Source organism: Gossypium hirsutum, chromosome D08, assembly GCF_007990345.1.
Source record: "Gossypium hirsutum isolate 1008001.06 chromosome D08, Gossypium_hirsutum_v2.1, whole genome shotgun sequence".
NCBI lineage: Eukaryota > Viridiplantae > Streptophyta > Magnoliopsida > Malvales > Malvaceae > Gossypium > Gossypium hirsutum.
This window is the reverse complement of record NC_053444.1, coordinates 53,411,596-53,439,415: the sequence shown is the minus strand read 5'-3', so window position 1 is coordinate 53,439,415 and position 27,820 is coordinate 53,411,596. Positions and strand designations below refer to the sequence as shown.

Genomic DNA, 27,820 nt, shown 5'->3' with positions numbered 1-27,820 from the left:
CAATCCATTTTGCCTAGTTCATAACCACTTAAACATCAATTTAAATTCACATGCACATATCTAGATTTGGTTCAATTTACCATGCCATAATATGGTTTCGAACACAAACACATGTTTATATATATACCAAACTAACATTATACTTATAACCTTATTTACAATCCATCCACAAAATAACTATCATTTAGACTCCCTAGGTACATGCCGACACAAAAGATAAATGTTGACACCATTTTTTGACAAAATAGGGTCGACTTGGGTTTTGAAAAATGAAAATGAAAGTGGGAGTCATCACCAATCCTTTTTGATGAGGTGTGATCGGATCACCTCAAAAAGTAGTTGTTTTTAATAAACGATTTGATTTTATTAAAACAACGATTTTGGTCCATGAAATTCAAAAAAAAGGGTTCGGGAGTCGGTTACATACGAGGAAGGATTAGCACCCTCGTAACACCCAAAAATTGGTACCTAGTTGATTAGTTAATGTCTTATTGTCGAAAATTGAAAATTTTGAAGAATTTTAAAAATACGATCCTAAAAACTTTCGAACAATATTGGTTGGAATTTAAGATTCTCTTGTTCCGAAAGAATATCACATCCAGCACATTAGGATACGATATTTTAAACTCTCGAAACCAAGATCACCTTATGGTTTCCAAAACCCTACTTTGAAACTTTAAGAGGGTATTTGGCTATTTGGCTAAACGAGAAATCGAAACCCAGCACATTAGGGCACGCTTTCTCGAATTTCCAAATGCAAAGTACTACCTTTATTATTTTTTAGAAAAATCCTCATCTTGAGAAAACAACGTGTCATATCCAATGCGTTAGGACGCAACGTATTGAATTCCCGATAATGAGCTATTTATTTATGTTTTTTGATTAAAGAGTATTCTAGATTATTTAGATTCAACGAAAAATTGGAACCCAATACGTTAGGGCTCAATCCTCTCGAAGATCTCAAATACCGAGTATTACCTTTATTTTTCAAAATTTTCTCTCTTTTTTTACAAATTTGAGTAAAAATTGATGTAATGTTAAATTTGATATATGAATAAACACCGCATTAATAAATGACTATTATGGATACGATAATGTGAGCACAAATAATACGAGGAATAGCAACAAAAATAAAATAAATAAAAGGACAAATCAATATCATGTAAAATAACAAATATATAAAGCAAATAAAATTAAAACATTTTTTAAAATAATAATAATAACGTAAATAAATAACTGAATAAAGAAAATGAATAAAATTATAAAAACATAAAAAGATATATATGTATATTAAAATTATAAAGTATAAAAAATATATATAAGTATATATTAATATGTTTATGAAAATAAAAATTCATATATAGATATATATAGATATGTAAACAAATTATAAAATACATATATAAAATATATAAGTACGTATATGTACATATATATGTATATGAATTAAAATATGGATACTTATACGTATACATATTTATATAAAAATATGAAATATAAAAAAATATATTTATAATAAATAAAAAGTATGTACGTATATATACATATTATAAAAATGTATGAAACAATTTGAAATTAATAATATTAAACAGTTTAACATAGATAATAATATATAAAATAATCATATATATAAATTTAAACCAAATAAATAAATAACCAAAATACAGGATTAAAAAAATTAGCAAATTAAGGACCAAATCATAATTAAACGAAGTTTAAAAGTAAAATTACAACAAAATAAATAAATGAGGGTTACAACAAAGAAAACGCAAAAGTCTAAGGACCAAATGGGTAAAAAAATTAAATTTGGACACGTGTCCGTTTTTCTGCGCGAAAATAGGTCAGGGACCTGATTGAAAATTGGACAAAACAACGGGGCCAAATTTATAAAATAGATAAATAAGCAAAAGGACAAAATCGAAACAAATCGAAAATGCAGAGGGGCCAAAGGCGCAAATATCCCATGGCAAAAAAAACACGCGGATCCTAGAGTGGGTCGGGTCGATTCTCGGGTTTGCTCCGAAATGTCGTTATTTTATCACCCCTATATAAGTTAAAATTTTTTCTAAAAAAATCATTTTTCCCATTTCCTTCAAAAAATTTCTGAGAATGCTCTCAATTCCTCTCCCCCTCTCCGGCACTGCCCAGAATCCGACAATGGGACCGCCGTCGCTGCCGTCGCCCCGACCACCGTACACGGTGGCCGGAAAATTCGAAAAGGTATTTTTTTTCCTTTTTTTTGTTGAATATGCGTATATAAATATATATATATATATTTTAGAAGAAACAAAAGTAAAAATCAAAAAAATGAACAAAAAAGGTTTTGGAAACTAAAACCTTTATCTCTGTTTTTATTTCATTATCTTTTTTGTTTTTTTTACAGATGTAAAGATTGGTCTTTAAAACCGATTCCCCCCCTCGTTTTTGAGATTACATTCGGAATTTATAACTGATTCTACAAAATTTTTTACCTTTTCTACTGCTTGCATGTGTTCTCCGTTTTTCAGGGTTGATGGCCGGTGGGTGATGTTAGAGGCGGCAGGTGAGTGGCGATGGGACAGTGACGACTGACAGAGAGACCCTAGGTGTGGCGCACCTAGGGTTTGAACAATTGTTGTTTTTTTTTTTTGCTATGGTTTTGATTTCTGGGCTAGGGTTAGGTTATTGGGCCTTTTGGGTTGGTTATTGGGTTTGGGTAGTTTAGTTGGGGTTAATTTTGTTTTTGGGTTTGCCTGGGCCCCGAAAAAATTGGGCTGTACAATAAACATCACCACATTTGAGTTCGGGATCATTGTTGGATGTTGAATTGGTGATCAAAAGTGAAGTACCTAATCTGTGCACGGAAAAACAAAATCGTACGCTGAGTAAAACTCAGCGGTATTTCTATAACTCGAATATTTAAAGACAAGATAATATAATACGCACAATTGAATTTTAAGCACATATTAATGTCTAGTATCATGACTATCATATGCTATCATATTTCATTTGTGAAACAATGTCCCAATTCACATTTATTTGTATAATGGAATTAGCCATTCAATACTCAACTCATGAATACATCATTTCATACCATACTCAAATCTCATCACTTGCTATATAATAGCTTTTCATAATTTTGATCCACATATCATTTAAACAATAACATTATCCATTCCATATCCAATTCATGAGTATATAACTCATGTATCTCATTTTCATGTTTCAAATCACTATCCCATCTTCAATTCACGTACAATATAATCCAATATCAATCATAGTACCGTTTTATTTAATTACCCCTATTAACACGACTTGGACTCGGACGGATACATGGATCCAACCAACACACTAGTTTGGCACCTAGTGCCTTATCGGATAAATCCAAAGTAGTAACTGCGCCCAGCGCCATATAAATTTGACACCCACTGTCTCTTCGCTTAAACCGAAGTAAATTGGCACCCAATGCCTCATCAACTCGAAGTTAAAGAAATCCCTGAACTCTTCCTATCCGACGGCATGCCATCTATATCCAACTCAGCTCGATACAATTAATAGGGTTTAATTTCACATTTCAGATATAACCAATATTCAATACTAATTTTTCATATAATCACATATATACACATGAATTAAATTCAATCTATAAAAATCAATATCCAACTTTCACATTAACACATATATTCATTTCAATTCAATAATCAATACATTCAATATGCATCTACCAATTCAATCCATTTCAATCAATTATCAAAATGTCAATTACTCACCTCAACACTTACCATATGCATTAAATTGAATTATAACAATTAACAACTAATCTCAGATTATAGAAATACAAATCGTGAATTCCTAGCTATTCCACATCGATTTTATCCTTCCCCTTTTCAGTCGAGGATTTCAATATGACGTTAGCTACATATTAAAACAATTAAAATTCATCAATACAACTCAATTCAATTTCATATTGAATATTTAAATTTTTACTCAATATTTTCCTAAATTTCAATTTAGTCCCTAAACCGAGACTAATTTTTATTCTTTACAATTAATTCTATATTTTCATACTAATTTCACTTTAAGCTAAATTTAGCTCCCTATTTTCAATTAAACCCCTAAATTTTGGATTTCACAATTTAGTCCCTAATACTCAAATTTTACATTTTTTTCTACAATTTAATCCTTTTTCATTTCTAACTTAAAAATCTATCAATTTAATTCCTAATGCTAAAATTATTCAACAACAGTTAAAAACTTAATAATTGCTAAAATTTCGACATGGGTTGAGTTACTCTAGGTACCGAGATTCTAAAAACATACAAATTACAAGAAAGTTGAACTAAATTGACTAACCAATTGAAATTTGAAAATTTGGAGCCCTAGCCGTGCGTCTCCTTTCTTTTTCTTTATTTTTTTCTTTCTTAGTTTTGTATGGCTTTCTATTTCTTTTTCTTTTACCTATTTGTTTTATTATTATATAATATATATTTTTACTTAATAATTAAGATAACATATTTTATCTTTAATTATTATAATATATAAAATAAATTTACATATAATATATATAATTCACTAACCGTCCCACTTAAAGAAACAATGGTGTAATTGCTTCTTTAGTCCCTTTAATTATTTTTAAATCATAAATTAACTTTTACCTTATATGTGATTTAGTCTTTATACCTAATTACTTTTAATTAAAGTAAATTCGCTTAACCGAAACCTAATTAACTACACAACTAACTTCGTAAATATTTATTAAAAATATTTACGAGTTCGATTTACGGGAACGAAGTTTCAAGAATGCACTTTTTGACACCCCTGACTATCGAGTCGTTACATCAACCATGTCCAAATCAATTATTAACTTTTCCTGATTTTTTAGTAGAGGCTGCCAATTTACGGCTTCTTTCAATTTAACCCCCAATTGTTCTTAATTTTCAGGCTTAAAAGAAACCGGATGTGACACTTTTGGTATATTTGTAATGTTATATATTTTAAATACAAGCAACAACTTGTGTTTTATTTCAATGAAGATTATGGGTTTCTTCAATTCATTGGTTGGACCTAAGAGTAAGAAGGAGACTGAAGACACATATTTTACAGATAGTGTTACAGTACATACTATATTTAAAGATAAAAAAAAAATATTTATCTCATTTAATAAAGAATGATCAAATATTAATACCATATCAGGTAGTGTAAATTTAATCAAATGTTCTAAAAGATCTTTTATTACTACAATGGAAAAAGTTTTAAATATATGTATTTTTTTATACATAAAATATATGTAGTTTTAATGTTATAAATTTTAGTATTTTAATATATTTATTATCTCTTAATCAATTAAATGAATACATTTACATTAATTATGATACTAATATATTTTATTATATGTTAATAAAAAAAGTTAAATAATTACAATTCTAATACAAAACTTTCATTTTATTTTTTTAGGCATAATAATAAATTTAACCTTCAATGTTTAATTTTTTTTTTGTCAATTTTACATTATTCCTTTTTGAGTTAAATTTGGTCATTATTAACCTTTCAAAAAGAGCTAAATTGTTTTTTTTTAAAGAAAATGCTAACTAAAACATTATTCTTTTTTAACAATGTTTGTGTGACAACTCGAGTGACGATCTATGTGTACTTCATGCTAACATGACATTATTTCCCTTATATGCCACAACAATAAATAAATTAAAATTTATAAAAAAAAATTAAAAAATAGCATGAAGTACAAGTAAATTACCGTATGGTATGCAATGTTTAAAAATTTAATGTTGATGATACGATCTCGCCCAAGGGCTCAACCGAATCTATTTGTAAACCAATCGAGCTACCAACTGGTCCAATTACTCGAGCTCGAGTCAAGAAATTCAAAGAAGCTATTTCGGCCCTAGTTGCTCAAGTTTGGGGAGAGGCTTTAACCAGAGTCATCAATCGAGCTTGGGAGTGCTCGTCAAGTGCCCCATGCAACCTGCTTCAAACCGATTTCAAACTTAGCTAGCTAATTCAACTGATGGAATAAGACTTAAACTTTCTTTAGTTATTTTAATCATTACTAATTATGCTCCATTTCGTACAGCATTATTACATGTTTGAGTATCCTAATTTGTTTTAAGTCTATTAATTGTGTCCTAGTTCGTACAACATTAATACATGTCTAAAGTCAGACATCTTAATTATGTCTTAGTTTCATACAAATTAAATTTTGTTTTAGTTTGTCTTATTATTGTATTTAATCGAGTCCTTATTTTGTTACAGGTTAATCAATTGGGCGGTTGGACATTCATGCATTGTTTCCAGATTCATTGCATTCATTTAAGAAGAAACATGCACCCGATTGTTCACGAATCTTGGAGTTACCAGCTACTCTTGTTCACATCAATAGACCATTCAATTTTTAGTGTTCACACCCAAAGGACCATTCGAATCTGAGTGTTCACACCAAAGACCCTTCAGATGCCACAAGATGCATTCATTAGTTGCTCATACATTTGATGTACTAATGAAGCATTAACTTAGGCTCGTAAACATCATTGATCGATCAAGTTATTGATTCATTCAGCTCAACTCTTAAGTCCAATTCAATGGCTGTTCGGGAACTCCAATTGTCAAAGCTCCAATGACTGTTCGAGAACTCCAATTGTCAAAGTTGATTAATTAAGTGCTTCAAGAATTAATCAGCTGAATTAAATTGAACTCCAGCGTCATTAAGTTGTAATTACATTTTGTCTATTCGGCTGGTACTTAGCAGCTTATAAATAGTTTTCTTGTAACCTATAGCAAGAACTTTTGATCCTTGAATGAATTATAGACTATTTGTGAGTTGTTCAACTCTCGTTGTTCATTGTGATTCAAATTGAATTATCTAGTTTGTCTAGTGGCGTCAATCTGTTTCTTTGTGAACTTATCACTCTAAAGAGTGTGGCGTTCAACCCTTATACCGACTGGTTCCTATCTTCTATAGATAGAGGGTCACGGTCCTATCCTTCTATCCATCTTTCACCTTGATAGCTTAATAAGAATTGGGTCTCTATTTCTTAATATTGGTTCATTCTTCCACTGTTGAGTTCAATATCCATCCATCCATTAACTTTATTATCCTTCTAATTTTGTTTGCTTAACTTCTATATCTTTTAAAACAGCCTTTTGTTAAATGAAAACCTTGTTACTTAATTTTACGATTGGGAAACAAGCTACTCGATTTCATCTACCAATACGAGATCGCATCAATTTTAGTCAGTACTATTGTTAGAAAAACAACAATTCAACTATTTTCAAAAGGTCGATGGCCAAATTCAACTCCATTTAAAAGGTTGAGGGCCAAAATTAGCTCAGGAAAAGTCTAAGGGCCAAATTGACAAAAAAAATATACACATTGATAACTAAGTTTACCATTATGTATTTTTAATGCATTTGACCTTATTTTTAATATAAAATAATTTGATACCTATTTTACTTTTATTTTTAATAATAAACCTTTAATTTGCATGAAAAAAAAATCTAAACATGCAAATGTTGTCATGATATTTAAAAAAGTTAGTATTTGGTGCATTGATAGTGTAAATTTTTTATTACACAAGCAATCTTAAAAAATTGTCACGTGCCTTTTTTTTGAAATATATATTTAATATTTTATTAAATTTGTATAGGACACTTGTCAACCCTTCGCCCTGATATTTAAAAACTCCATTTGTAGTGTACCAAATATCATTCCTTTAAAAAATAAATTTTGTTGTATTCTATTTTTTCAATGTAATTATAATTAATAATGAAGTCAAATAATTAAAAATGGATTCAAAACATCAAACTTTGTACTGTAGAAGTTGATACACGTTATTATGGGCTAAAACGGACCAAAACACACTAAAATGGATGAAACATGCCAATCCTTTTTACTAAAACAAAACTTAAAATATTTAATACCGATTTAATTCCCTTTTAACACTATTTTGTAACTTCATCCCTAATACAAAACTAATTCTTAGGCAATAGCTTCTATTGAATGTTAATAAAATTTGCGTTCAAATGTTTGTTAGAATCTTCTCCAAGTTTGAGTAATGCATTAGGCTTTGCTTGAACTCCAAATTTGGAGGCTTAAATTTCAACAAAGGAACTGCCCTCCACTTGTTTGTTAGTAGAAGAAATTAGCTAAATATGCATGTTTGAGTAATGTTTGTAGTGTTTTAATTTTATCGGTTTTCTTATATATACTATTTAGGGTTAAATTATGTTTTGGTCTAAACTTGGTAGTTACTCTCACATTAGAGTTTAAACTTTTTTTTGTCCAAGTTAATCTCTAAATGTAACAATTGTTCTCATATTGGAGCATGAACTTTTTATGTCCAAGTTTAGTATCTGAACTTGACAATTATTCCTAGATTGAGGCCTAAACTTTTTTATGGTTCAAGTTAGTACTTTATATTTTCTTGAAAACCTTAAAATTCAAGCTTCAATGTGATAATAATTGCCAAGTTCAAACCCGAAAATGAGAACAATTGCCAAATTTAGGAATTAACTTGAATAAAAAAAATTTCAAGCTCTAATATAAAAACAAATTCTAATATAAAAAATATAGTGAGGTTGAAGCCGAAATAGAGATTTAATCTACTGGCTACTTTTCGTATGGTGAGGAGAAGTTGAAGTGTAGTTGTTAACGTTGAGAATGAAAAGAAAAAAAAATAAAGCTTGACAGATAGGGCTCTAAATTTGACTTTTGTGAACAATATTGAACCTTCAACTTGTCAGCATTGTTGTATGATAGAGTTGGGACAGAAACATTAGATAATCTGTGTGGATCAAACAAAAATAGACCAGAAATTAGGAATGGAATAAACCAATTCTTTTAACAAAAAGAAAAAGTTGAGATTTTTATTATGTTTGGGTTGTAGATATTTGTAAATATAAACCACAAAATAAAAATACGAATGGTTGTACCAAAAAGATAATTTAAGATTGCTAGTGGTAATGAAAAAAATATAATATGGGAATGGTGGGAAATAAAAGTGGAGAAGGACCATCCAATTTGGTCCACAATCCACTAAAATCATCCTTTATTACTCCAAGTCCAGCCTACGGCGGAGGAACCCACTCCCACAATCAGGGTTAATTGCATCCTAGGTTTCTAATTTATGATTTATCTTTTAAATTAGCCTTTAAATTTTGAAATTCAAATCTTCTTTCAATCAGGTTTATTATTCATGTGTTTAACAACAAATTATTTTAGCTCTTCATTTATTTATTTATTTTTATTTTTTAACTTTTAAACTTAGTTTTTTTTGTCAAATCACCCAAAAATAAATGGAAAAGTTAATGTTTTTTTAACTTTGTTTATGCTGCACACACATGGATGGCAGGTCAGTATTTAATTAATTTTTAAAAATTTAAAAGGTTTAAAAATTATTTTTAAAATTAAAAAACATTAAAAGTATAAAAAATATATTTTTTAAAAATTTTAAGAAATTGGTTAAATGGTGGTGAGTCATCTATGTGGTAATCCACGTATATACCATGTTAACAAAGTTAACAAATGTTAACATTTTCATTTATTTTGGGTTGATTTCCTAAAAGAATGAAAGTTCAAAGGTTAAAAGAGGTGAAGAAATAAATAGAGGGCTAAAATGAATTCATTGTAAAGTTTAGAAGGCCAAAAAAATTATTATGCCTTAGAAAAAAGAATCACATTAGATCCAAATTGTCATCTATCATCAAAGCTGCTACAATTACCTTAATAGATTTTTGGATGGAAAGTACGGTGCATTTAGTCTATATTTTATCTCACACTACAATTATAAATAAACGCATCATATATCTAAACTCACGTTAGTTTAATTATTAGCCTATGTTTAAAATTCAATGTAGCTTCAAGATTTCTCAAAATGTTGGCGGTGGCCAACTATCCTACCCCTACCAAATTAAATTAGTTGGGCATTTGAGTTAAGAAGGGTTGTTGAAGTTGATTGCCAACATGTTGTTGTTGAAGTTTTCAAATTTGGGGAAGGTGATGAGATTATTGGAGTTTGAATTATTATTGAGATTGTGGAGATTATAATTAATAAATTTAAAGTGGAAGGCCTTGCCATACAAGACACAACTGTGTTTCCCATGTTTACAGCTAACTTGCCAACTGTGTTCCTATTATGCTTGAGCAAAGCAACCAAAAACTGGTTTCAGAGTAAACTTAAATCATTTTCATTGATTGAGTTTAATTTCATCGTTTATTTTATTGTAAAAGGGAATTTGTTAAAAACATAAAAACAAATACCCAAACGAAAACATCCAATCCAAGTAAATAAAGTTTTGTGTAAAGTGAATATCTCTTCGTCAAAGGGAAAAAATAATAAGCTCTTTCACGTCAGCACCAGCAGCACTTGCCTTGGGACCGTAAAACCCCATACGCGTCGAGACTTCTCTCGTGACGCTGTCAACACCGTAGTGGTGGTGTTCGTCGGAGTTAGCCGGTGGGTGATAATACAGGCGAGCAGTCTGGGGGCAGTGAGAATGAAATCTTGCGACTATTCTCACCCCTGCATCCAACATCTCCGTGTACTTCCCCATTACTATATCCTATAAATTTCTTCACAAAAGAATGAAAAAAAGGAAAGAAAGAAAGAAGGAAAAAGAAATAAATGCGGTGCTAGAAAACGTCCCAAGGTAATGCTCCCATGTAACGGGAAAATGGAATTTGATGTTTGGTGCAAGAAAGAGGAGGCGGCCTTTGATATTTATATATTCAGAAATGTTTGGTTTAATGGGTTTCGGGGGTCTTTCCTTTCGGTTTCAAGCCAGCTCACATTTTCCACGCTATTCCAAGTTAGGTGGAATGAATTTCAATATCTGCCCCTACATTTTACTATATTTGTGATCTTAGCCTGTAATAATTTGTTTTCATTTAATTTTAGTATTCTTCTACTTGACAAAACAACAGTTTTTGCTCCTCATGATTCATTACTCTCTTTGTTCTTGAATTCTACTAATTTACTCTTTTCTGATTTTATATCTGAATCTCAATTCAAAAAAAAGTATCGATTTTCTTTTTTCTTCTTCGTAATAATATTGTATGATATTATTAGGGGTGAGTAAAATCCGATTCGATTTGAAAAACTTGATAAAAAATTCAAATTTTGAATTAAATAGTTTGAGTTATTTGCGTTAAATCAAGTTATTCAGATCAACTCGAATAAAAAAATAATTTTTCTCGTTTAAATTGAATATAAATTATACAATTTGAATTATTCGAAAATCCAAATAAGAAAAGGCAAAACTACGTCGTTTTGATAAATATTTACTCATTAATTAAAAGGCAAAATCATTATATTGTTTATGTACTAGATAAATAATCAATCCATGTAATGCAACATTGACTATAAATAATAGGATTCATTAACTCGACTCGACTTGACTCGAAATTTTTTGACTCGATTCGATTCAATTCGAAAAAAATTTAAATTGAATTTTAGTTGCTAAAATAGGAATTCGAAGTTTTTTAACTTGACTCAATCGAATACTCATCTCTAGATATTATAACCCTAAATTTAGAAACGGAAACCTTACCGTCCTGGATTCAACCATTTTTATTGCTTATTTGATCCTCTACATGTGTAACATTCACCATTTGAGCAATTTCTTTTAATGCCACACTATCCAATTTACGAAAATATTTTTTAAGTGTTATGAATTAGATTCCATGCCATTATGTTGGAGCTGCAAAATAGTGTTTGTTTTTGGAATTGAATGAAGAAAAATGTTGTAGAAATTAGTGGAAAATGTGGTTTAGAAAGAAAAAAAATCAAAATACAAAGACTTGAATGCAATATTCAATTTTTTTTTTGTCATTTTGCCCCCAACTATATCGCATAAAGACCACCAATCCGAGCAAAGTGGGGACAGAGTCAGAGACAGGGAATCGTAATTAATGATAAAGTCAAAATAAGGCAAAAGGCGCGTCAGATAACGAAGTCAGACAGTCATTGAATTTATGCGCGGCGTGGATAGTTCGCCGCGTGATGTTGTTCCGATTTTCCGATTTTGCCCTTGTGATTTTTTCCTAATCATCTAATCGCCCTTCATTTTTCTATTATTTATTTATTTGTAATTTTATGGTTACCGAGCAGGATGATCACGTGGCTGACTGGTTCTACCGTGGCTAGCCGTTGCCCCACCGGCCTATTTTGTTTTTTTATTTCTTAAAATAATCCAATAATAGTAAAAAAATAATTAACAGGAGCACTGTTTCATAAATTTAAAAAATGCTAAAATTTTATTACACAAAATTTCAAGTATTGTATTTGTATCACAAAATTGTTTGGTACTAGTATTATTTCCCCGCTACGTACGGGGTTAAACTTTTTAGTTTAGTTTTAAAATAATTTTTATTAAATTATAATTCTCTAGAATTGGATGTGAATTTTAAATCAAGAGACCAATTAATGCTTACATGAATTATTTTAAATATATCATTTTAAATCAAAATGTGAGTTAACTTAAAATTAACTATCTAAATACATTATATAAGAATAAACAAAAAATAGCAAGTAATTAATTTTTTTATACGAGTAGGGGATGGGAATAAGATGATTAGAACCCGTGCCTAACAGGCGTCGGACAAGAGCTTTAACCACTACTCCATTCAAGTGAAGACAAATAAGTTATAATTTATAAAACTTATGGAAGTACATGATAAAAATGGCAACGATGACAATGGTAAGAATAATGGTAATGAGAAACCATAAAATGAGAATGTGAAACCCAACAACCATCCAAGGGCAAAGAGAATGAAAAGAAGCCAATACAATGCTTCTTATGTTGTGGTTCGCATATGATGCGGGACTGTCTAGAGTGATCTAAGATATCTACGATTAGTAAAAAAGAGAAAGCAGAGCCTAATGAGAAAAGGGTATTGAGGTTTGAATCAATAATACTTAATTATGCGAAAGCAAAGAGAGATGATAAGCAGAAAGTGTTGATGTTTGTGGACATCGACATTGCAGGTTGAAAGAGGAGTGCTCTTATTGATACAGGAGCGCTTGACTTGTTCATATCGGAAAAAACCGTGGGTAAACTTTGTCTCTTAGTTAACAAATTGACTAAGACAATCAAGACTGTTAATTTCAAAGAAGTCTAAAGTGTGAGAGTAGTACAAAGAGTTGAGCTACAGATTGGGGATTGAAAAGGCAAGGAATGAGGTAATTCATTTAGATGATTACATCTTTATTCTTGGCTTGAATTTCCTTGATGGCATTATTATCTTCGACAATCACCAATGACAATGTGGTGCTGGTGAGTTGTGATGAGATTATTATAAATCGAAATGAATGTAATCAAGGGTCATTTTATTCCTGTGCACTGTCGAATCGAAGTTGGCTCAAGTTTACTTCCCATAGATGCAATGCTCGCAGAAATCTAACTTTCCAATTCCAGAGCCTGTAAAAAGACCTCTTTTGCTCAAAATGATTATATTTCTCTCACTCATATGACTGAGTCTCATGCGTCATGCTTGGGTTGATTCGATATAAGTAAAAGAGGAATTTTGACTTATTGTCACAGCGTTGGGAGAGTCCTTGTTGTGACATAGCAACGGTCTCGCCTCTTCTTCCTTAATTACTGCCAAATCAGACACCGTTGCACCTTGCAAATCATACAGGATGCTGACTTTTTGTCCTCTCATAAGGACAAGAGCTCCATGAGATACTTTTAAGTCGTTCGACTCAATGACAATCTTGCACCCATTTGCGTCGAGAATTCCCAAATAGACGAGATTTTTCTTTAACTCAAGCATATGTTTAACATCTGATAACGTTTTGATTATCCCGTCACGCATCTTGATTTGAATGGTACCAATGCTGACTATTTTACAGGGTGAGTTATTCCTCATAACTATAACTCCACATTCAACCGAACTGTATTTGAAGAACCAGTCCTTGTTGTGACACATATGTTAGGGGCACCCTGAATCCAAGATCCACTCGGATGTGTACTTAAACCTTTTGGTCATTGAAACTAACAAAAAATCACCACCTCTGTCCTCGGCTACACTAGCATCAGCCACATCAATTTTTTGTTTTCCTCTCTCGTCATTTTCAGCGGCCCTTTTTTGTTTGTTCTGAAGTTTGTAACATTCTGCCTTAATGTGACTCATCTATTTACAATAGCCACATTGCTTGTCAGTGTTTCTAGATTTCAACCTTGTCCTTGATCTCTTTTAACCTGAATCCTTAGGTTGTTGCCTTCCTCTAGCAACCAAAATCGAAGCTTGCCCATCTGATTTATTCTTCGAGCCTAACTCATTGTCGAGTTTATCCTTACTTAAAAGATTTCCCATCACATCCTCAAATGATAGTGTAGCACCCCCATCCATTATCCCTCGCCGGAACTGGATTACGGAGCATTACCGAAGTTTACAGATCAAACAGACAAAAATTTCAAACATTTCATATCATCAAAACAAGTTATCAAAGCATCATTTTAATCCAAATTATAAACATACCAAATTCAAATCAATTTTCCTAGTTCATGAGCATTTAAATATAGAATTAAATTCACATGCACCTATCTAGATTTAGTTCAATTTACCATGCCATAATATAAATTCAAAAACAAACACATATTTATACGTATAAAACCAACCAAAATTAAACTTATAACCTCATTTACAATCAAACCACAAAATAACTATTATTTAAACACCTTAGGTACATGCCGACACAAAGGATAAACATCACCACATTTGAGTTCGGGATCGTCGTTAGATGCTGAATCGACGATCAAAAGTTAAGTACCTAATTTGAGCACGGAAAACAAAACCATACGCTGAGTAAAACTCAGTGGTATTTCTATAACCTAAATATTTAAAGATAAAAAATTACAAATATACAATTGAAATATAAACACATATTAATATTTAAATATTACAACAACCATATCATTTTTCATTTGTTTCACAAATATTTCAATTCTCATACTTGCTATATAAATAGCTTTTCACAATTTAACTCACATTTCATTTATACAATTGCTTTATTCATTCCATACTCAATTCACTATTTCATTTACATTTCTCATACCATACCATTTGAACATCAATTAAATTGGTACCCAGTGCCTCATTGAATTAATCCGAAGTAGTAAATTGACACCTAGTGTCTCATCGATTCAAAGTTGAAGAAATCCTTGAACTCTTCCAATCCTATGGCATGCCGTCTATATCCAACTCAGCCCGATACAGTTAATAGGGTTTAATTTCACTTTCCAAATACAACCAATATGCAATTATCATATTTGCACATATATATTCATTTCAATTCAAATAATCAATTCAATCCATTCAATCAACTTTTAATTCAATTCAATGTCAAAGTTTCAAATACTCACCTCAACCACTTACCATAAACATTAAAACAAAATACAATAATTAATAACTAGATTCAGTTTATAGAAATACAAACTAGGAATTCTGAACTATTCGACGTTGACTTTATCTTTCCCCCTTTTTAGTCGAGGATTCCAGTATGATGTTAGCTACGGAATTAAAACAATTAAAATTCATCAATACAACACAATTCAATCTCATATTTAATATTTCAATTTTTACTCAATATTTTCCTAAATTCCAATTTAGTCCCTAAACCGAGACTATTTTTATTTCTTTACAATTAATTCTTTATTTTCATAAAAATTCCACTTTAGACTAAATTTAACTCCCTATTTTCACTTAAATCCCTAAATTTTGAATTTTTCACAATTTAGTCCCTAATACTCAAAATTTACAATTTATTCTACAATTCAATCTTTTTCATTTCTAGCTTAAAAATCTATCAATATAATCCCTAATACTAAAATTATTCAACATTAACAACATCTAAAAACTCAATAATTTCTAAAATTTTGACATGGATCAGGTAGTATTTAATACCGGGATTTCAAAAATATAAAAATTACAAGAAAAAAGAACTAAATTGACTAACCAATTGAACTTTGAACCCAAAAAATCCCTAGGTCTTTCTTTCTCTTTCTCTTTTTTCTTTCTTTCCTTTCTGTTTTCGTTTGGCTTTGGCTTTCTTTTCTTTATTTATTTTTTATTTGCTTTGTTATAATATAATATAATATATATACTTATTAATTAAGTAAAAATATTTTATTATAATATATATTAAATTTATAAATATCTTACTTTATGTCGCCTCATTAAAGAACAATAGCATAATTACTTCTTTAGGCCCTTTATTTTTTCTTTAATCTATAATTCAACTTTCACCTTATATGTAATTTAGTCCTTATACTTAATTACTTTTAATTCAAGCAAATTCACTTAACCGAAACCTAATTAACTACACAACCAGCTTCGTAAATATTTATTAAAAATATTTACAAGTTCGATTACTGGGAACAGAGTCTCGGGAATACACTTTTTTCAATTTGGTCCTTTTTAATTAATTAACTATTGAAAAGTTAAAATTTCTTAACAAAAATTTAATACAACCTTAATAACACTCCATAAATATTTATAAAAATATTTACAGCTTAGTTTATAAAAATAAGGTCTCGATACCTCATCTTCTAAAACCACTTGAACTTAATAAATCACTTATATAACATAAATTATCAAATCAAAAACTTTTTTGAAAAATCACATTTGACTCGTAAATATTAAATAATAATATTTACGAACTTACTTGTTGAATTTGGTGGCCCCGAAACCACTGTTTCCGACACCACTGAAAAACGGGTTGTTACAAATAGTCTCTCTCTACTGTAAATTAAGGTTTCCCTGAAAGTTTTGTATGAATAGGACAAAGAACAAAGTAGTAACATAGCCAGATCTTCATCGTCTATGCTAGCATCGACACTCTTTAGATCATTTAGGAGAGTTACGAATTTAGTTATGTGATCCTTAACAGACTCACATTCTGCCATATAGAATGTATATAACTGTTGTCGAAACCATTTTTTGATAAAAGGGATCGACTTTAGTTTTGAAAACGAAAACGAATATGGGAGTCGCCACCGACATTTTTTTGAAGTGTGATCGGATCACCTTGAAATTCAATTGTTTTGATAAAGTGTTTTGATTTTATTAAAACAATGATTTTGGTCTAAGAAATTCAGGAAAAACGAGTTCGGAAGGATTAGCACCCTCGTCATGCCCGAAATTGGTACCTAATCGATTAATTAATGTCTCAGTGTCGAAAATTGAAAATTTTGAAGAGATTTTAAAATACGATCCTTTTATTGAAAAAAGACACTTGTATAAATCAAATTGCATGCTAAGACCCTCTTATTTCGGGGAGATAAAATATCACACCCAACGAGTTAGGATATGATGTTTTACATCCTCAAAAACGAGCTTGTCTTTTGATTTTTAAAACTCATGCAGTGAAGTTTAAAAAAGGACATTCAATTGTTTAGGTCAGATGAAAAATCGAAGCCCAGTAAGTTAGGGCACAATTTCTCAAAATTCCAAATATAGAATATTGCCTTTATTTTTTAAAAAATCTTCGTCTCGAGAGAACAAAATGTCATATCCAATGAGTTACGACACAACGTATCGAATCCCCGAGAATGAGTTTTTTATTTATATGTTTTGATTAAAAAAGGATACTCAATTACTTAGATTCAACGAGAAAAATTGAAACCTAGTAAATTAGGGCACAGCCTTCTCGAATTCCAAAAAATACGAAATATTGCTTATTATTTTAAAAGTATTCCTTTTTGAATTTGGAAGAAAACTAATGTAATAAAAATTAAGCTAATGAACGATTACAACACAAGTGTATTAATAAACAGCTCATGGCATATACAACAACGACGATTAGATGACATACATCATTTCAATGCTAATATTAACAATCAAAAAGAATAAAATAAATAACAACAATAACAATAATAAAATAACACATAACAAGGAAACGTTAAATTTAAAAGGATAAAGGGATTAATAACTAAATACACAAACGAATATTTAATGTAAATAATTCATGAAATACTAAAGGACAATAAAAAATGGATGAAATTAAGGTTATTATAATCATAATATAAAAACGTAATAATAAAATAAAACATATGTACGTAAGAATATCTTTATGAGTTATAAAAGTAAAGAAATAAACAAATAAATTAATAAAAGAAATATTAAAGCCTAGATATAAAAAAGATAAATAGTGGATATAAAAATAAAAAAATTTAAAGAAAAATGACAAATAATAGACAAATTAATAAAATAAATTAATCAAAGGACTATATTGAAATCAGAATGAAATTTGAGTGTTAATTTTTTTTTAGTTTATATCTGTAAAAAACCCAGATTTCATCCTCTCACTCAATCCTTACATAAGCTTCTAAAAGAAGGTTAAAGTGGAGAAAAAAATCTCATAGAAGCTCTTTTTTATCAGTGTAAGGCCCCATTCTCCTCTGCTTAAGTGATGAGTTGTTATATGGAAAAGCACTTTTTCGCAATAAAGAACACACTTCATTTGATACCAAATTTTTAACTTATTGCAAGTGCTTTTGAGCAGATGAAAAGCAGAAAAATTTAGTTTTTCCACCTAAAAAAGTGCTTTTGGGCTGTTCTTTTACATTTTTAGCCACATACATTTGAGAAAGAAATAAGGCTGGTTCTTCTTTGTTGGTGTTGGTGTTCCGACGGCTACTTTTTTTCCTCCAAATTTTGTTCTCTGTTGGTTCTCTGCTGGTTCTCTACTGGTGCTGGTTTTCCTCTGCTTGATGGTTCTTTGTTCCTCTGCTGGCGCAGGTTCTTTGTTCCTCTGCTGGCGCTGGTTCTTTGTTCCTCTGTTGGTGTTGGTTCTTTGTTCCTCTTCTCCACTTCTCAAAAGCCTCTGGTTCTTAGTTCCTCTTCTCCCCACCACCGGTGAGTTTATCTTTTTTTCGTCTGGGTAACTCCATTTTTTTTCACATTTCTTTTACTGCTGGTGATGTCTTGGAAAATTAGTACACCAAATTATCCGTTGATTTGCTTCCTTGATCTCTAGGTTTAATTCATAGGAGAAGTGAAGAAATGTATATACGACACAAACTAGATTTTTTTTTTGTTTTAAAGGTCTGAAAATGGAGACATTTAAACTTGAAACTTATTAATGAGGGGTACTGAAGCTTGAAGATGAGCTGTTAATGAGGGCAAACTGACAGGGTAGACAACATAAGAATTTTCCATCCAAATTCAGCAATGAAACCATCTATTTAAGGACTCAAGAAAAATATTTGACAACATTGTTCCATTACAGTATTCATCAAACTTGATATACTAAACAAAAATAGTGAAAATTCATGTGAAGGCTGGTCCTGATTTACTGGAAGTAGAGAGCAAACAAATTGGAATAGTAATTTCAATATAAAGACTATGCTTAAACTGAAAAGGAAAAGGTTACGGAATAAATGAATGGGTGGCGATTGGCTAAAGATGTTACCTTTTTTTTATTTCCAAAGGGTTGAGTCAATCAAAGTTCCAACTCCCATAACAACCTCAAAACACATTATTCTTCATCCATGAACAAAGAAAAATACCAACAGATCACCTTTAACAAGCCGAAATTGATCTACTGACTTCTTTTGTTGCATTAGCTGATTTATGCTGCTGTTAATTTTGTGTCAATTAAAAGTTGAGGGCCACATTAGATAAAAAAAATAAAGACCAAATTGAGAAAAATATAAACATTGAAGGAATAAAAGAGAGAAACCAATTAGAATGTTACGTTTTGATCCTCTGCAACAGATCAAAGTACAGGGAAAAAGGAGTGTTAAACATAAAAAAATCATACTAATTAACCCTTCAAGAAAAGGAAAAATCTATTTGGTAATAGAAGTAAAATTTCTATATGAAGATTTGACCTTTGGCATGTGAAAACTAAACAAGAACTACCTATAGCTAAAATTACAGAGAAATTCAAAATAAGAAAGTTCATAAAATAAATCAGAAAATACCCACACCTTTGGACCAAAAAAAGAGTTCTAAAATTAAAAAAAAAAAAGTTAATTAAACCAACCTGTGCTTTAATGGGAACTCGACAGAACCTTCTCTCATTTAGACCTCTTTTCTCTAAAAAAAAACCACTTTTTGACCATTAAAACCACTCCTCAAAGCTTGAGGTTCCAACCTCAAAGAAGGAAAACTATTCTTTCTCAAACAAAACGCAGAGATTCTCCTGGAAAACAAAGGAACGCCACCTTCTTGATTCTTCTTCTGACTATAGTTACAAGTTGTAAATAGATTTGACTTCCCCAAAACTTCAGCCATGCTTAATATTTCTATAATTTTTTTTCTAACAACAGGACCAGAAATTCAAATTCAAAATTAAAACTCTAAGCTTTATTCCCGAACGGAAATTAAAATACCGAATATGAAAATGAAGCGTTTTAAGCAAAAGTTGCTTCTTTTATCTTTCTTTTTCTTTGTTGAGTAACATTGTCGGTTCTGTTAGTTATTTTAATATTATACCTATATATAAGACTAATGTCTATATTCTGCTATTATTATTAATTAATGGTGGGAGAGTGTATCAAAATGGAGTCACCCATAATATGTTTCAAAATTTTCTTAATACAAATTATGAACATATTGAAATACAAAGGCACAAGTATAAACAAGAGGAGGAAAATTGTGGGTTTTTAACTTTATAATATTGTTTACCCACGGAAATAAAAGAGAAAAAAAAGTAATAAGGTTTTTGAGTATGGAAAAGGGCATGAATTTGTATGGTCTTGGTGGAAGATATTTAACCAGATTCCACATGGATCAATCTACTTTTATAATATTTTTTAAATAGTTAATTGATACAAAAATAGATGTTTCCCTTAGAATAAGGACATACATATCTTTTATTGTTATTTGTTCATGCATATAGTTAAAATTTTGATACATATGTAAACAAATATACTTATGTGACATTTGATTTTCTTGATTGCTTTACTGGCTGAAACGAATCTGTTCGTATACACAATAGATGAGTACTTCGGCGGTTGAAGTTAGTGATGAAAAAGTGAAAGCAATGTAGGATAAGAGATTGACTGAAATATTTTGTGATATTTGTATTAAAGAGATATTGAAAGGCAATAGGCCTGGTACTCATTTCACAAAAGATGGATGGTTGAAAATAATGACCACCTTTGAGAAAGAAACGGGCAAGGGTTTTTCACAAAGACAACTTAAAAATAGGTGGGATGCCTTAAAAAAAGAATGGAAAGCTTGGAATAAACTTAAAGGCGAAGATACTGGTCTAGGGTGGAATACTATAAAAAGAACTGTTGATGCTTCGGATGATTGGTGGGAGAGTAGGCTCTAGGTACATTAATAATTCTGAATATTTATTACTTTTTCCTTATTTATGAGGTTATTGATAATTACTATTATTAAACTATCATTTTATATGTAGGTTGTGCCTGAAGCTAAAAAATTTAGAACATCGAGCATTGATCCTGAATTCGAAGCGAAGTTGGATCAAATGTTCATGGGAATAGTTGCAACAGGTGATAAAGCATGGGCACCTTCTTCTGGTACACTCCGTAGTGATTTTTTTGAGGATGTTAACAACGAAATACCTGAAGAGAATGAAGAAGAAAATATGAGAAATGATGTTCACATTTTAAATGATGTTCACATCTCAAATGATGTTCAAGTAGATGGAAACAGTCAAAAAAGAAAAAACCCTGAGATATCAAGTTCACATTTTAAAACTGGAAGAAAGAAATCCTCAAAGCAAATTGGAGGGGCTGCAAGATTGTCTAGTCAAATAGAAAAATTATGCAGTGCAACTGACAATATGAGTCAAGCCACATCTAGTTTGACTCCTGTTATGGATCCATATGGTATTCCACTAGCAGTCAAAATGCTTGACAGCATGTCGAAAGAAGTTCCAGAAGCTAGTCCGCTGTACTTTTTCGCACTTAAATTACTGCTCTATAAGGACAAGCGAATTATGTTTTTATCAATTAATCCCAAGATTAGAGCTTTATGGCTTAAGACAGAAATGGAGGATAGTTGAAAATTTTCTGATCTTCTAGGGTTCAAAGATATCTATTATGTGACTAGCTGACAATGCTAAACTAGTTTTATCAATAGTTATTTATGTTTGGTTTTTGGATATTGAATTTATGTTCTACTTATTTATGTGTAATCTAGTTTTATTAATATTTGTTTATGTTTGGTCTTTAGATATTGAATTTATGTTCTACTTATTTTTACTAAATTAGTTTTATCAATAGTTGTTTATATATAATTTTACAAAGTAAATTTATTCACAGGTGATGAGTATAGTTGACGATTACAGCGGTGATGATGAAAGGGAAAAAAAAAATTTTACAACGCATAGAATGTTTTAACTGATTATTTGTTGTTGCATCTTCTTCCGTGCAATTATATTACGAGAAGTATATATTGAGCCAACCATACATGGATTTAAAACAGTCAGGTGAGATATGGATCCGAGAGATCCTTGACGGTCACGAATCACGTTGAATGATTAATTTTAGGATGTCTAAAATGGTATTCACAAGTTTGTTGAGAGTTTTGGAGACAAGATACAACTTGCAAACTTCAAGAAACATATCTTCTAGTGAAATGTTGGGAATTTTTTTATACATCTTGGGCACCGGTGCAAAAGTTTCCCAATGTCGAGAAAAATTTCAAAGGTCTGGATTAACAATAAGTCGACACTTTGCAGTTGTGCTTGAGAAAGTTTCAAGGATGGCCACTGATCTAATTGCACCTGAAAATCCTTTTTTTAGCTCAATACCCGAACAAATACGTAAAGATTCTAGATATATGTCGCATTTTAAGGTTAAAATTTAATTTTATATTATTATAGTTTGATATATTTGGTCAACTAAAAATATGTGCAATTGATGGTACTCACATTGCGGCTATTCTTCCATCAAATGAACAAATTCCCTATATTGGAAGAAAATGTATCCGACTCAAAATGTTATGGCAATAAGTGATTTTAATATGTGTTTCACATTTGTCATGGCTGGATGAAAAGGATCGGCACATGACACTAGAATATTTCTTGATGCAACAAATGGTTAGATATTTTATTTATATGTGATTTTTTAAATAATAAAGTATAAGTTCTTTAATTGATAATTTTTATAAAAAAAATCTTGAATTAATTGTTTGGTATATTATGATTTGTAGGAAAATATTATCTTGTTGATTCTGGATATCCTCAAATGAAAGGTTATCTTGGACCATATAGAGGTCAGCAATATCATTTACTTAACTTTCGTAGGGGTAGATCGATATATGGTAAAGAAGAGATATTCAATCATTCACATTCATCATTACGTAATGTGATTAAACGAACTTTTGGTGTTTTGAAAAAAAAAGGGTCATTTTAAGGGATATGCCAAGTTATAGTTTTGAAAAGCAAACGATGATCGTTGTTACTACAATGATGATACACAATTTTATCCGAAAACATGTCGGTCGAAATGATGCAGATTTTTTGGAATACGAAGATATTAACTGGGCATATGAGAATATTATTGATTTAGAAAATGCACATGGTCGAGAAAATAATGATGATGACGACAATGATGATGATAGTGATTATGACGATGAATCAAAAAATTTAAGTGGTTTTGAAATGGAATTAACAAGAGATGCTATAGCTTCTAGTTTAATGAATTCACTTTAAATTGTAAACGTTATTGTAAAATTTTTAGCATTTATAATTGGTATATAAATATTATCCCTTTTTAAAACTTTAATCCAAATATATGTAATATTTTAATTTGTTAGGTTTATGTTTTCTATGTTATGTTAATATCTAATATGAGTTATATATTCAAATACATTTTAAAATAAAATAATACAAATATGTTAAAAGCATTAATTAAAAATAAAAAATAATTTTTATAATAATTCAATTGTGTCAATATCTAATTACAAATGTTTAATTATTATATTTAAATATAGTTTATATATTCTAATTAAATTTAATAAATAATTAATATTAATTATTTAGAAATATTTAAAATTAATATTATATATTAAAATATTAACAATAAGTTATAATAAATTATTTTTTATATTTTTACTAAAATATCATAATATTAACTAATTTGAACATTATTTAAATACATATTTATTACTTTATAATATAATATCTAAAATGGACATTTTATTCTTTAAAAATATTTTTTGACAACACTACCAAACACTTAAATTTTTCAAAAGTATTTCGTCATTTTCTAGAGCATTTTTCAAAATCAATTTTCAAGGCCCTATCTATTGCTATGAATGAAGGTATTAACAAGTTTCCATTAATAGGTATTTGCTGCATTGCTCGCAAAGCACATTCATGGTAGCGGAAGGACAGAAGGCGGATGCAGGTCGGTCCAGAAGTTGCCGAATTGACAGGTTACAGTGAGACCAAGGCCATGCTGCAGGTCGGGCACAAAACACAGATTTCAGGATAAAAATCCCCTGCCCCTTATTTGTGCCCCTCCAATCATAATTTGACATGTGGGTTATATTAATATCTTATTAATTGTAGAGTTGCCCTTAACAGTAGATTTCTGTTTGTCTACAAAATTGAAGAGCAAAAGAGGTTTCTTTCTCTTGGCCAAAAATTTTATTTTCAAACTTTTTTATTTCTGGATTTCTTTGGTTGGTTTGACACGTCATCTTGTACCCAACCATTATGTTCAAGTTTTGGTATTTTTCTGTAAAATGATGCCTTTTGATGGAGAACTAATTGACCTGTTTTGGTATTGCTGATTTGTAAGCTCAACATGTTTGTTCATAGTTCAAGGCCTAATAATAAAAAAGACTATTCTCTATATGCAGATAGCTTCATTTTCAAACATTTCCAACACTGAACTTGTCTATCAATTTATACTACTATGTTTTAAGCACCTTGAAATTTGCTCTTGGTTTTTGTAATATGTGATATTTATGAGCTTAAAGAGGGCCCATGGCTTGTTGATGTTATTATATCGAGTGGTTTGGATGAGGCGAGAAAGGTTTTTGATTTGATGGTTGTAACATCATCATCAATGGGTATTACAAAAAATTATCAAGTACTAAAACTCTAATGAAATCACTCAAAAGGGACTAGTTCCTCACACTGCTACTTATGGTGGGAGGCAGGCAACATCTCGAATGTACAACTACTCTTTGAGGATTACCTGCTGTGCTCAAATTACAAATTCAACACTTTTGCTTCCCCAAACATAGTCAAATTGATTATGTAATACTCAATTTTAGCTCGAGCTCACATATGGAAACATAATTTTTGAGAATATGCAACCTTAGATATGGTATGTAATCCAAGATATGATATATGCAATCTTAGATATGATATGCAATCTTAGAATATATGATTTTGTAATATTAGAGATTTAATTTGTAGATACCATTTAATCTCAGTCGTTGATGTAACTGATCTGTAACGTTGGATTTGGGGAGGCTCAGCTATAAATAGAGGCCTCTCCCTTCATTGTAAAAAAAAAAAAGAGAAAAGGGAGGGAGGAGAAATAATAAAAAAAAGAACGATTGGCAGTTTTTTAAAGGTGGCTTACTATTTTTTTCGTTCGATTATTTTTTACTTATTTACGATTTTAAAAAAAAGGAGAAGGTGATACCATTTCGAATTTTATTCTATTTTTATTTCGCCCCTCCGCCTTTTAATGTTTTTGTAATTAAGTTTTTTATTTTTTTAATTTACCCTTTTATTTATTTTAAATTCCAATTTAATCCTTTTGAACGCTGCTGTTTTAGAGGAGAAGGGAAAATTTCCCTTCCAGCCCCTCTATGTAACTCGCGCGTTCAAATTAGTCCTTTTACTTTTATTTATTTGTGGATTTACCCCAGATTTTTTAATTGCAATTCAATTTAGTTTTTTATGTTCTTTTTATTTATTTTATTAATTAATAGTGTAATTATTATTTTTATTCTAATTTTTTTATTTATATATATTCCTTTTATATGTACACATATATATATTTTTAAAAACGAATATTTTCTTTTTTTTAAATGAATATTTTCATATATATATATATGTATATATTTACGTTTTTAAGTGATTAAATACTCACCTTTTTTTCCTTTTTTAAAATATACTTATTTTTTTCCTTATTTTCATAAGTATATTATGTGTTGTATTTATATATAAATTCTATAACCTAAAATTTTATTTGTAAATTATATGTATATTTTTAATCTTCATAATTTCCATGTGTACATCTTTTGATCCTTATTTATTTGTTTGCTATCCCATCCATTGTATAATTGTGTTTACATTTAATATTTTGCATGTCATGGATTATCCTTTTTTTATTTCGTTTTATTCATTTGCTTATATTATTTTTATGTCGATGATGTATTTATTATTGTTATTATTATTATAGCATTTATATGTATAAAATCACGTTACATAATTTTTTACTCAAATTTAAAGATAGAAATTTTTTTTAAATTGAGATAATGTTCGTATTTAGGATTTTCAAGGGAATTGAACCCTAACGTATTGGGTTCCGATTTTCTTCGTTAAATCCGACAATCGAGCATTTCTCTTCAATCAAAAAACATAAAAACTCATTATTGGGAATTCAACACGTTGTGTCCTAACGTATTGGATGTGACGCATTGATTTCTCGAAATGAAGATTTTTTTAAAAAATAATAAATGAAATATTCCGAGTTTGGGATTTTAAAGGAATTGTGCCCTAACGTATTGGGTGTGATTTCTTAAATCTTGGATAAGTGGATGTTCTTTTAAAGTAAAGGGAATATTCCGAGTTTGGGATTCTAGAGGAATCGTGCCGTAACGTATTGGGTGTGATTTCTTAAATCTTGGATGAGTGGATGTTCTTTTAAAGTTTTATTGTACAAGTATTTTGGCCCAATTCATTTTGGGGAAAATTAGAATGTTGTGCCCTAACGCATTGGGTGTGGTATCTTCTTTCTCTGAAATAATAAGGGTCTTAATACGTAGCCTTTTAAGTTTTGCTAAGGATTACGTTTTTTCTAAATTCTCGACCTTAAGATACTAATTAATTAACTAGGTACCAATTTTGGGCGTTACGAGGGTGCTAATCCTTCCTCGTACGTAACTGACTCCCGAATCCCTTTTTCTAAAACTCGTAGACCAAAGCTGTTTTTTTAGGTGATCCAATCACACCTCAATAAAAGATTGGTGGCGACTCCCAAATTTTCATTTTTTTAGGTCGACAACCTAAATTTTTTATTTTCAAAAAATGGTTTCGACATATTAGAGAACCAAAATACCACATCATCAACTGTGGACGATGAATGAAACCTAATAAATTTTGGCGAAGAAAAAGAAATTTACACACTCATCAAATCGTCCGACTGTTTTTTAGTTAATTCTAAAGGTTAACCACAACTCTATAGTTAATGAAATATTAATATATACACTGATTGGAGGAAATATTTCCTCCTAAACTAAAGAACAAAGAACTGAAACCTGGGTAGTAAAACAAGAAGCTTGATACATCAAACACTTGAGAAACAAAATGAAGATAATAAGAGAGAGAGAGGGTCAAGGAAGTTGTTGGACGACAGGACGTGATTTTGGTAATGACGGCACAAGAAGAGACGGGAGTCTGAACCACTGGATGACGCCATTTCAGTCTTGGGGTTGGATCCAAGAAAACACACACCCGATGTTAGATTATGAATTTCAAAGAGATATGGAAATGGGGGTTATGAGCTTCTGAAAATTGGGTTTAACGGAGGGATATTGTTGTGGTAAACAAATTGAAAACGTCCCTTTTCAGTTATAAGACCTCGCCGGGAAAATTCACCAACTTGAAAACCTTCAAGCCAAAATGAGAGAATTATAATGGACTTCGGGATAAATTGT

At 30.2% G+C, this 27,820-nt stretch overlaps 1 protein-coding gene and 1 long non-coding RNA gene across 2 annotated transcripts; one reads left to right on the top strand and one right to left on the bottom strand.

Moving 5' to 3' along the window:
• The first annotated feature begins 18,286 nt into the window (after positions 1–18,286).
• On the top strand, positions 18,287–22,080 carry LOC107900761 (uncharacterized). Its single transcript, XM_016826464.2, has 2 exons — positions 18,287–18,847; positions 21,366–22,080. The coding sequence occupies exon 2, from the start codon at positions 21,435–21,437 to the stop codon at positions 21,972–21,974; it is 540 nt and encodes a 179-aa protein (XP_016681953.1). The 5' UTR covers positions 18,287–18,847; positions 21,366–21,434; the 3' UTR covers positions 21,975–22,080.
• Positions 18,795–20,409, bottom strand: LOC107900762 (uncharacterized). The gene is made up of 2 exons (XR_001685029.2): positions 19,980–20,409; positions 18,795–19,570 (listed from the first exon to the last, which is right to left on the bottom strand). It is a non-coding gene; the product is annotated as an uncharacterized lncRNA (long non-coding RNA).
• Positions 22,081–27,820: the final 5,740 nt, after the last annotated feature.

Excerpts from the sequence above, each read along its gene's own strand:
- LOC107900761 (XM_016826464.2), top strand. The coding sequence starts at position 21,435 with ATGTTCATGGGAATAGTTGCAACAGGTGATAAAGCATGGGCACCTTCT.